The sequence below is a fragment of the Crocodylus porosus genome, unplaced genomic scaffold, assembly GCF_001723895.1.
Source record: "Crocodylus porosus isolate Cpor-Errol unplaced genomic scaffold, CroPor_comp1, whole genome shotgun sequence".
Taxonomy (NCBI): Eukaryota; Metazoa; Chordata; order Crocodylia; family Crocodylidae; genus Crocodylus; species Crocodylus porosus.
Genome location: NW_017728931.1, coordinates 1,781,618 through 1,793,707, shown reverse-complemented (window position 1 = coordinate 1,793,707; position 12,090 = coordinate 1,781,618). Strand labels below are relative to the sequence as shown.

The following is a 12,090-nucleotide window of genomic DNA, read 5'->3' as shown; positions in this document are numbered from 1 at the left end:
CCCATCCTGTTCTCATCCGCCCACCCCTGTAACCTGTCTAGGTCCAATTGTAGCCTATTCCTCCCGTCTAGCATGCCCACTTCTCCCCAAATCTTAGTGTCGTCAGCAAATTTGAACAGGGTGTTTTTTACCCCCTTGTCCAAGTCACTGATGAAGATGTTGAACAGCGCGGGCCCAAGGACTGAGCCCTGAGGGACCCCACTGCCCACATCCCGCCAGGTCGAAAATGACCCGTCTACCACCATTCTCTGGGTGCGGCCCTCCAGCCAGTTAGCAACCCATTTGACTGTGCAGGTGTTGATGCCACAGTCCCCTAGCTTTTTAATGAGAATGGGGTGAGAGACAGTGTCGAAGGCCTTCCAAAAGTTGATTTAATCTGATTTAGGTTTACTATGCCACATGTCAAACCTGCAAGGCGTATCACAGTCATATTACTTGGATCATTATCAACATACAAATGGCAAAAATATTGTGTCCAGACACTGAAAAGCTAGTATGAGACTGCCAGTTTAGCAGTAATTTCATCGCTGGCAGATATTGCCCATTTTGAAAGCATGTATGATAAAGATATCTGGAATAATTATATTTCATATACTGTGATTAACCTTTTAAGCTTTCCCATCTACCACTTTTTTGTCTTTCTTTTCTCCTCTGAAACAAGATAAGACATACCTTTATAATACGATTCATATTTCTATATTTCAATCTAGGGTGATCACCTACTAATGAGAGAAATATTTATGCAAATATCTTCTGTAGCCACTTGTGACACCACAATGACTCCATTTAGATTAAAAAGATGGTCATGGAATGCAGAGAAACCAGGTGAATGGGGACAGGCTGCATGAGAGGATGGGGCCAACTAGCTCCTTTAAGAAAGAGAAGACTACTGTTTATTACTTCAGATGAAGCAAGGATGACACAGACTAGATTAGATCCTAGAATCTGCAGCATATATTTTCTACTACTGCCATAAAGTTTTAAGAGGATAGAAAATGAAGCAGGTAAAACTGAAAGCTATAAATGTGCATGCCGCAGGTTGTATGTATAATCTTAAATGTAACTAGCATAATAAGCATAAAAAGAAATGTATATTCTGAATTGGTTAAGCACCTGCTGGGAAACAAAGAAGGACATTCTGCCTCATAGGGCAACATGGAGAAGGTCCAGAGGAGGGCCACTCGCATGATCAGGGGGCAGCAAGGCAGGCCCTATGGGCAGGGATGTGCAGGAAGGCTGCAGTTCTGCCCCAGACCTCAGCCCTGTGCTGTCACCACCCCCACAATCCTGGCCCCAGCCCTTGCCCACCCATCCAGCTGCCAGATGCTGCTCCCTGTCTGCCCACAGCGGCCCCGGGTGAGTCGCCCACCTGCTCTGTCCAGTGCCTCTGGCAGCAGGGGCGGGGCAGGTGGGTCAGGATGCCCAGGCAGCAGACCCAAGTACAGTGGCAACTGCAACACAGACAGTGGCAGCCAGAAGGAGTCCAGCCACTGTGCTGCCCGCACCCCACCACACACCTGAGGGGGCAGGACTGGCTGCACATGCCATGGCCCAGGCTACCCCCCATGCCTGGGTTGTGCTGAGCCAAGGGGCATGCCGTGGGAAGGACAGAATCCCTTGGTGGGCCAGATCCAACCCACAGGCCGTATTTTTCCCACCCCAACCTACACTACGGTAGCAGATAACCCAGAATGGCTGCCCAGGAAATAGGCTCTACCCACCAAATTCCTGTTTCATGTGCATCATGCCCAGAAATGGGGTGATGAAGACCCCATGGCAGGATCCCCACATCCCACCCAAGACCTGCTTCTGGTGTGCTCAACAGCAGGTACCCCAGGGTGTCCTCACTGCCCCATTCTGAGAGGCACAGTGAAAAGAGTGATGGCTATAGAGAACCTCATATAAGCACCTTGGCTGGTCACAACAGGGACAGGCTGAAACTCCAGAAAGGACTCAGTCTCACCCTAGCCAAGAAAGATAAAGATTCCCACCACAAACTCTCACCTTAGCACCCCCTCCCCATTTCAGCAGGCAAGCCCCCTCTTACCTTTAATAAGCTCTGGCTTGTAGGCTTTCCTAAGCTGTTCTAGGAAGTTGTTGTAAAATGGCTCTGCTTGTTCTGAGGGCATAGCCATGTGATAGTCTGGCTTGTTGCCTTTCAAGATACACTGAAGAGTGAACTGGCTGACACACAACACCTCAAACTGCTTGTCCATCACACTCTTAGACCAGTGTTTCCCACTTTCATCTTCAAACACACGCAAGTTCAAGATCTTTCGAACCCTAAGGGGAAAGAAACAGATAGTTCCCAATTACCGTATGCAAGGTCAGCAAATGCAAATAGCATGCAGGCACTGATGCCAATGCAGGTGAACACCAAAAAGCTATCCACTTATTCTACCTACATCTCTTCCTCCAGCAACTAAGTCTTGTCAGACATTACATGGAACCACAGGCAGGACAGCCCTTCCAAACATGTATTTTACCTTTATGCTCTTTTATAAATACCTTCTTTGAAGCACCTTGGATAAAACAGGGGATTTAGATGGAAAAATGAAAGGCTAGAGAAGAGGTTGAAAACTTATGACCTGCAGGCCTGAGCTGGCTCACAGCAATGGGGAGCAGCAATACACAGCAGAGAAATACAAGTTGTAAGCTGGACAAAATGCCCCTCTGCCACATATGGCTGATCCTCACTGTTGCAGGTTGATCTCCTACGCCGAGGGCTGTTCTCTTGCCCCATAACTACAGCATTGCCAAATTTGTGGCTACCCATTATCATTTGCAAGAGCATTAGACAGCAACTGGTAAGCAGAGTACAAGCATGTGAAAGCAGTCCTCAGCAGAGCTGGGGCACTCTTGAGGGGATAGGTGGCCTGGTCACAAGGGGTGGCTACTTTTCTAAAAGACTGCCAACCCCAGGATTAGAGGATATCAGCTATCAAAACCACTGCAGTTGTATTTAACTCGCAAACAGGCAAAAATTATGTCATGTGCATGTGTATCTCATGCTGGGACATTTCTAGCCCATAAGAATACAACTGCCCGCACATCAGTCTGGATTCTTCTAATTCTCCTTTTAACTTTTCTTGCCTTCATCATTTGCATAGCAGCAACTCCTGTAAGGAGTACACCCAGGACATAGAACTGCAGTCCTTACGCTAAGCCCCCTTAAACTTATGACATTTTGGGTGCCTGTACACGAGCCCAGAGGCTGCTCCAACATGCTGTAATTACAGAGCACCGGAACAGACTTGATTAAATTGCTCCATGCTCCAGTCAGCCTCCACATCTCATGTATCAGGGTCCCTGCACTTCAAAATGGAGAAAGGAGTGCTTTATTTGAAGTTTGTTCGACACGGTTAAGATAAAGCACCCCCACCACCATTCTGAAGTGCTGGGATGCTGATACACGAGACGCTCTGGGTGCTTTAATTGGAGCAGCTCTTGGAGCGCCCTTCCCCTCCCCACTCCTCCCCCTTCCTGAAGTATGTGTAAAAATGCCCTTTATGTTTTGTGCTACTTGAACAGTGACATCCCTAGCATACTATAAAGCTGCAACTTAAGTATCATCAAGCTTCAGCTGTTGCCTTCTGACTTATGGCACAGCAGAATAGCCTTCCTCACTGATCTCTGTACATCAGAGATGCATGGAAACTGTCCCTCAACAAAGCAGGAGCTGAAGTGCTGCAGGAAAATGTCCAGCAGGGCCTTAAATTACCATCCCCCTTCCACTTAGACATTGATATTGGCACTGAAGCTGCCTCACTCGCAGGTTTCAGAGAGAATGTTTCATTCGAAGGCATGAAGCAAGAATGCTAACACAGACAGCGGCAGCCAGAAGGCAAGAAGCAAGAGTAGTAAAGCAAGAATGTGATAGTGACCCAGTAAGTTAATATGCTGAGTACATAGGAAACACAAGAGAGGCTAATCCAGCTTTGCACAAAACCATGGGTGCCTGTAGATGTGTGAAGAGACTGCTCCGACACGCCATAATTACAGTGTGTCAGAGCAGACTCAACCAAGTCTGCTGGAGTGTGTTAATTAGCACAGTCCAGTCAGCCTCCACGTCTTGTGTATTAGCGTTCCCATGCTTCAAAATGGCAGGGGTGCTTTAACTAAAGCTCATTCAATGAGTTTTAGTTAAAGCACCCCACCACCATTTTGAACCACAGGGAGTCTGATACATAGGACGCTGCGGCACTTTAATTAGACTGGCTCTCACAGTCAGTCTAATTAAAGCCTCCCCCACTGCTGGAGCATACGTAAAACAGCTACACTGTCCATTGTCTAGATCTCGTAGCCAATAGGACATGCCCCTTTATTCACAACTCTACTCACTAATCCTTTTCCAGCATGCAATGAAAGCTGATTTCACTCACAAACCAGACTCCTCTCTCTCCAGTAGCCTGTAACACCAGCATTCCTCTTTTCCTGTAAATGTCTGACACCCCTGGTATAGAACTTAAATGAGTTGGTGAGCCATAACTCCTGCCAGCAACCACAGGATGGGCCACAACCAGGGGGTGGTTCATTTGTTCAGATGACCCACCTCCAGATCCAGCCCACTGGGCTTCTTGCTATAGCAGCTGGCACTTCTATATTGATGAGGCCAGGACAAAGGGGGTTAAAGCCTCTCCCACTCATCCACCCTTTTCTCATTGCCAGTGGAAACTGAAAAACAGTAGTTCGGTGATGGGTAAGTGGGGGCACAAGGAGGCAAGCAGCAGCATAAACCTACCGGGAGCTGGCCCAGGCCAACACAGTGGCTCTGACAGCCACAGCAACAAGCCCCAGGGACCAGATGCAGAGAAAGGTCATCCAGCCCACAGAAAGCCCTGCAGATCAGATGACCCACCTCCACAGCCATAGGACTGTATGTTTGACACTCCTCTTCCATATATTAACAAGAGCCCAAATGGTCTTATCACTTCCCTATAAACTTTCCAGAAGAGCTAAATGTGTTATGTACAGATTGAAATGAGAGCATAAGTTCTCTTGCATCAAACGTCTCTCAAACACATGATGTTATTAATATAAATTCCCAGAAGTGACATAGAGTAGATGTTAAAACAGGAACACCCCAAAAACACCCAAAGGTTTGGTGGTTCTTCTGGGAAAAGAAGAGTTAAAACAAGGAGTTCCATAGGGCTGCATAAAAAGAAATAAAAAACTATAACTAGAAGGTCCACAGTCAAAGCAAAAATCTAAAAAGGAATCTACATGGAAAGGCTTGCATTTCCCTATGGATAGAACCCTTTAAAAATACAGTTCATATACTACTGAATCAAAGGTAACAACATACACACAAAGAACACTGAATAGAAAGGACCACTCTATGTACATCATAACTTACATGTGTTCCAGCTCTCTCTGAGTGTCCTCCAAAGAAATACCCAGCAACACACAGATCCCCCGTCCAATGGAACTTATTTGTTCTCCACCCACTGGGGAAGAAAAAATGAAAAGGGTAAAAATGAACACATTCTCCAGTTTTCTGTCACAGGCAAGGATCAGTTCTGTGACATACCAGTACAACCATCATAGCAAACACTTTCTCAAAGTTTCGTTAGTCATGTCATTAAACTTGATTTTTAAGAGGTCAGTTCATCGTCTCCAGGATATCGACTGAGGTACACCAACTCATTTTGAGAAAGAGGACTGAAGGTCTGCAAGTGAAAAGTTACTTTCCTGGTAATTTTAGCAGCTTTCAGTGCTGTGAAGTTGGAAGCGGTGTACCTGCTGTCCCAGCCTTCCAAATACTGTCTAGTAGAAGTGTCATCACTGGTGTAAGAAAACAGTATTAGGTGGTCCTTGTTTGTGAGACAACCAACAGCCCCATTAAAGTGATTTACTAAGTGAGAGGAAAACTGGGCAGCTCAATATGCCTACTCCAATGTTTCAATATATCTTGCAATACAAAATTATAGCACTGTAATTTTCATTGGAATCAATAAGATTCATACACTTGGAACATAAAACCCTTTCAAAATTTTATCCAAGTATCTGAAATCGGTACACTTACCTCATTGCTTCACTGAAGAGTTCCCCCAAATAACATTTGTTTAAAAAAAAATCAATTTATAGGAGTTACAACTGTGCAAAAAAGCAATTTGCAGTTGATCTGGCTGTTCGGATCCTCATATCCTTTGTAGTCTCCACAGAACACAACCCCACATAAACTGGCCAGTTCTGACCCATTCGCAATGAAACAACAATCATTTTCTTATAGTATAAAATAAAAGCCAGTCCCTGTATGCCCATTTTCGTATGTTAAGGAGATCTGAAAACATTTCTGTTGATACATCGTGGACAAGCCTTGGAATACTGGATTTATTCTATACCTAAAAAAGCACCAAGACACACACCTTTTTATTGTGTTAAAAATAAGGTCATCCCAGGACAAAGAATAAAATAGGCAGCATCCCACAAAACAAAATAAATGGCCATGGAAGATACCCCTGAAAAACATCCTGGCTATCTTTGAGCATGCATTGGACCAAAGGGTCTAGAAAGCATGACTGACTGCACAGCACACCTTGAAAGTCAACAGATTTGGACAATTTCATGTAGAAGCTGAGTGCAGAGCAAAAGGCTGCTCTCAGAAACTACCTTGTCCTGATATATATTTTGAGGCAATAGCAAGGGGTCTCCAGCTTGGCCATCGCCATGTTAGCCAACACAGCAGCCTTTGCCTCAGATTGGCAGGTCCCACACCATTCAGGACCACAGAAAGTGTTCAGTTTTTTACTTATATTACATCCAGAAACCAATTCCCAGTAAGTACTGGGGTCACATTGGGATGCTTTACTTAAGAAGCAAGCTGCTGTATTATGCACCAACTTCAGCAGTCTGACCATGTATTAAGCATGTTGTCACTTTCTAATAAGAGCAGTGCAAAGAATCACAAGAGTAGGGACTGCTTTTAGATGAAACAGTTCCAACCTCCTGGCCAGAGACAGAAGACCAATTCCGTCTATGTAACAACTGAGTTTACATAATATGCTCAATAATTAATCCAAAATGCATCTGGAGTCCTGTTGCTGCTGCGAACTGATTAAGCAATATTTGCTTTTATTGTAGTCAGTGTTAGTAAATATGCAGAAAACAGAAAGGCAGTAGATAATAACTACTAAGAGCAAATTGGAGGCAATTAATTTGTGGAGGAGGATTCACCAAGCAGAAGAAAGATGGGCAGAAATCCAGCACTCCAGAGTATACAAACAAAAGGTGATGATCAGGTCACAAACAGAACAGGTCAACTGCAGAAGTAAGACTGGAGGAAAAGCATCAGTTCTTCACAGGAGCCCTTTAAGAAGCTTCATATATACCAATAAAGTCCTTTTAAACTTAACCAGTAGGCTCACAGGCAGGCAGCCTGGCTCACTGAAATGCAAAGAGTCTGAATACAACAGCTCTTTGCACCAGTAGAGGTACCAAAGGTTTACTAAGGAGGTTATCCTCTTCGCCCCCATCTTACAAGTGGAGAAAATGAGGCAGAGGAAGGTCAAATGACTTGCTCAGTGTCACCCAGCAGGCCAGTGTCAGAGTTGGGAATGAAGTCCAAGTGTCCCAAGCCCCGGACTAGGGCTCTATCCCATATCCCCAGAGAGAAGGCTCTACCCTTCTCCTGGGAGAACTACTAGTGCCTGCCTCTACAGCTGCTCCAACATTCCCAACAGATTGTCTTTCCTTCCCTTTCTGCTACAGTGCAAAGATCCTTGTCTTTTCTCATGTGACAGCGGTGATTCTCAACCAGGGTGCCTTGCGATTCTTTCAAGGGTATTGTGGGGTGCCACACACTGTTAGGTGGACGAGCATGATTCAAAAGTTAAAGCCAGATCTTCCACATGGGAACCCCTAGTGTTAAGAGCATTCTGACCTGTTGTGTCCTGAGTTCTTTGCAACAGAAGAATTACTCTATTATTCTTCTCTAGTCAAAAACCAAGTGAAAACTGGCATATTTTGAGCGGTGGCTCAAATCTATCAAAAGCTGCCGAGTCTATCAAAGGTGATTGTGCTACAGCAACTTGGGATAGCTCTGAACAGCAACAAAGGCATTACAGCAAGCTGGCTGTAGACTGTGGGAACAGAGCTTAATGTTTGGAAGGTTTTGTTTGCAGCCTGTGGAGGTATAAGCTTTTTTATTATTATTTTTTTAAGGAAGGTGTATACTGCATTGTAGCAGGGCACTGGGGTGCCTGCTACTGGCATTGGGAATAGGGTTGGGCTGCCAATCAGCAGGATAGCACAGCTGAAGGTTACTTAGGCAACAGATTGGGTCAGCTGACAGCCAGGGCCTGGCCCATATAAACAGAAGAGGCTGAGGCCAGAGTGAGTTCCCTTTTGGCAGTCTAAGAGGTAGGAGCTCTGCTATAGAGCAGAGTTGCCTGAACATTTGAGTGCCTATGTGTTGAGACGAGATGGAGAGGCCTCTGTTACGAAGGCTTGAAGGAGAGCCAGGGTGGCATGGAATGTTATAGCCGGTAGGCTTATTTTGAGTTGGAGCCGGTTGGCTGATAGCTTTGAGTTGCTGTTGGGCTGTTTGTATAAAACCGGAGGACCGGGTGAGGCTATAAGGGGACAGAGTAGGACTCATTAGGGGCTCCCCAGTAAGGTGGGGGTGCTCCCAGTGCTGGAGGGAGTGCTGAAGTTTGGGGTGTCCTGACCCCAGCCCAGAGGGGCGATTATCGGGACAGGCTAAGGGAGAGATCCCCAATAGAGGGAGGGGGTTTCCTGGTGCCCGGGGGGGCACAGCAATTGGTGCCAGAGCTGGCACTGCGGGGCAGCGCTGGAGAGAGGCACGGCGTTTTGGGGTTTGTGATCCCAGCCCTGTGTAGGGCGGTATTTAGCCCAGTGGGGCGTGCAACCCAGAAAGAGGGTCAGGGGGCCAGGCACGGCTATAGGCCACCTGAGCCCAAGTGCGAGAAGTGCGAGACAGGCCCAGAGCGGGCGAGGGCGCATTAGACAGGCCCCAGAATGGGGCGAGTTTATTGAAGGCCCTGGAAGGGGCAAGGCCATTGAGAGGCCTGGGTAAGGCGGACGCATAAGGGCCTGGTGAGGGCGGATGCGCAGGTAAAAGCCTAGAAAGGGTGAGCCACTGGGAGAAGTCCCAGAGAGAGGGGTGAATCTAGCGGGAAGCCCCAGAGAGGGCAGAATTCAAGTCAGAGGCCCTAGGGGGGTGACCGGCACCAGATCTGCATAAAGTCCCGGAGAAGGGCGAGCGCGCGGATAGGAACCCAGAGGGGGCATGTATCTTGGAGAGGGCAGGTAGACCGGAGAGGCCCTGGACAGGGCAAGCGTGAGCTGATTGAGCCCAGAGAGAGCGAATACTCGGGCAGGGACCTTTGGGGGGGGAAGACCTCCAGGGGAAGCATAGTAGCAAGACATAAGAACGTCCGGTATACCGGGGAGGTTGGGGCACACGTGGCCCATAAAGCGGGGGTGCACCAGATCACTGTACAGAGTAGGGGCTAGGACAAAATTGGCACCGTGTCCAAGCGGATGATAAGGCAGCCCCCCATTAGTAATATTCCAGCAAGACGTGGCGGGTGAGAGAGAGGGTGTGTTTGAAACCCAACCTGGCACACTAGGGGTGCCAGGGGAAATCACGGCTGCTCCTGGGCCCCGCCCCATGACATGCATACTCCACTCACATGCGTAGCAGGTAAACATACAATATGCTTAACAACCCAGCACCAATTTGTGACCTATTCCTTATATAAGTGGTTTTCAATCTCTTAGACTGGAAGCAACCCTTGGAAAATGCCAGGTCTTAGTTTTCCCTCAGTTTTTGACTATAGAAAAATAACGGATCAATTCTTTTGTTACAAAGGACTCAGAAAGATCACAGCAGTCAGCAAGTTTGTGACATTATGGATTCCTATTCAAAATCTCTGGATTTACCTTATGATTCCTGCTTCCACACCTTAGGGGACTAACATTCCCTGACACCCCACAGCACCCTTGAAAGGATCTCAAGGCAGCCTGGCTGTGAGTCACAGGGCACATCTACCTGTCCACTTCAATGTGCAGTAGCCTATTTTACCTTGTGTTAAAAGTGTCATGTAAAAAAACATACAAATATGCTAATGTACAGTAAAATAGGCTACTGCACATTAAGTGTCACTTAAAAACTGTGCGCTTGCAGTACTGCGCATTAGGGCAGCCTAATGCACATTTTGTTAGTACTTCACATTAGAGGGCATTTATACACTTACCTCGTCATCCTGCAATGTACCAGAAATCCAGTGGGTTGGAGCAGACTCAATTAATCGAGTCTGCTCTGCATGTGAGCTGACACACCGCGCTGTTTCACATGCAGTTGTATAAGCAGCAAAATGTGTGTCAGCATGCAGAAAATGACAGTGGCACGCTTTTGAACTAAAACACCTTCAGTGTGTTTTAGTTCAAAAGTGTGCTGCCATTTTCGATGTTTTAGTTCAAAAGCCACAGCCATTTTCTCAGCGCACTTATACAACTCCACGTGCTGGCACTGCAGCGCAAGCATGTGTACAAATGCTTGGAGGTACTAAATTTAATGAGCATTAAGAAAAGTGCATTAATACACATATAGACACACTCACTGGCTTATACTGTAACCAGTTCTGAGATCTGCAGATCAGCTCAGGTGCCTAAACCTTACACGTGTAACATTTGTACCTCTTAACTACTTACACTTGCCATTCCTAGCACATCCCAGGGAAGCAACTGGCATAAGAAGCCACTTGTCTGGGACAGTTCAAATGGGGATGACCCTGTCTTGAGCAGGGATCATTATGTGACCTCCAGGGCTCTCTCCCAGTCCTATCTATGTGACTCCATGAAAATGGCAGAAGCCAGCCCCATCTGCAGTTCCTATCCCCCCACCTTGTTAAGCCTCTTCTGGCCACCAAGCAGTGGCTATTGGGGCTTTGCCAAGCCATAAAGAGCCTGGCTTAGTTTTGGGCAGCCGAGTCCCTGAGGAGCACAACGCTGACCCAGCCCAAGGTGTGGGGCCCTTCACAGAAGCCTAGAAAAGTGGGACTGGAAGGGACCTCAGCGTTTCTCAACCCCTGGGTCGCAACCTAAAAGTGGGTTACAAGGATATATAGAAGGGTTGCAAACAAACTTTAAAAATGGACCAACAAACTTTAAGGGAGAAAAACATGGGAAGCTGTGGCTTTTCCCTTGCAAGTTGACAGAGCTCTGGTCTGCAAGGAGCTATTTGGGGGCCCCATTCCCCACCCCCACCACACAAACAGAGGTGGTGGGGCTGGGGCCTGGGGGCAGCGGGTCAGGAGTGAGTGGCACTGGGTCGGGACAGGCCAATGTGTCCTGGTCCAAAAAAGGTTGAGAACCACTGCTCTAGTTGAACTCCATGCCTGAGACAGGACCATCCCTATCCCAGTCATCCCATACAAACCCGTCCTCTAACCTCTTAGCTAAACTACAGTCAGCCCTGACACAACACAAGACTTAACACCCTTACCTGCAAACTGCCTTGCTCCTGTGGCCTTTGGTTAAGGGCAAGTGAGACTCGGGGGCATCTGAACCCCAAGCCCCCGGGCTCAGGCCTGCATGTAGGATGCCCGCTGATGGATATGGGAGCATCTGAAGCCCCTGGCTGAAAAGTGTGGGGTGGAGGAGGATACTGGCTGGCTGTAGTACCACTGATGGTGTTTGAACGACCAAGTGTTGCTCAGTCGAGAGGACCTGGAACTGATTTGGTTAATTTGACCTGAGATATGAACAATTTTCCAAAAATAAAATAAAATAATAATAGTGTGCAAACAATGAAGCAGGGGAACCACAGCCAACATCCTGCCGCAGCAGAAGCTGTTCCTGCCTGCTGGAGGGAACCCCTGGAGCCGGCCAGGGCCAGGGCCAGGGCTAGGCCCGGGCCACGCAGGAAAGCAGCCCCCTCCCACACCAACCTGACCACGCGGTCCAAGCCGGGCGGGGCGAGCCCTGGCCCGGCGCCGGCAGGAGCAGGCCGGGCAGCCCCGGGGGGCAGGCGCGGGCGGCACTGACCTGTCACGCTGGCCTGGCTGACCCGCTGGATGATCGCCTTCATGGTGCTGCGCCGCGGAGCCAGGCCCAGCGGCTGCG

The 12,090-nt window shown here is 47.8% G+C and overlaps 1 protein-coding gene and 1 long non-coding RNA gene across 2 annotated transcripts in view; both read right to left on the bottom strand.

The window, feature by feature from the left end:
- The window catches only part of DTD1 (D-tyrosyl-tRNA deacylase 1), a 23,355-nt gene extending 11,271 nt beyond the window's left edge, over nucleotides 1-12,084 (bottom strand). The window contains exons 1-3 of the mRNA XM_019543847.1: nucleotides 12,013-12,084; nucleotides 5,357-5,447; nucleotides 2,048-2,283 (exon numbers count right to left, since the gene is read on the bottom strand). Coding sequence (XP_019399392.1) covers nucleotides 2,048-2,283; nucleotides 5,357-5,447; nucleotides 12,013-12,055 — 370 coding nt within the window. The 5' untranslated portion in view covers nucleotides 12,056-12,084. The remainder of the gene's footprint in view (nucleotides 1-2,047; nucleotides 2,284-5,356; nucleotides 5,448-12,012) is intronic.
- Nucleotides 6,070-9,891, bottom strand: LOC109316182. Its single transcript, XR_002102746.1, has 2 exons — nucleotides 9,640-9,891; nucleotides 6,070-8,174 (listed from the first exon to the last, which is right to left on the bottom strand). It is a non-coding gene; the product is annotated as an uncharacterized LOC109316182 (long non-coding RNA).
- Nucleotides 12,085-12,090: the final 6 nt, after the last annotated feature.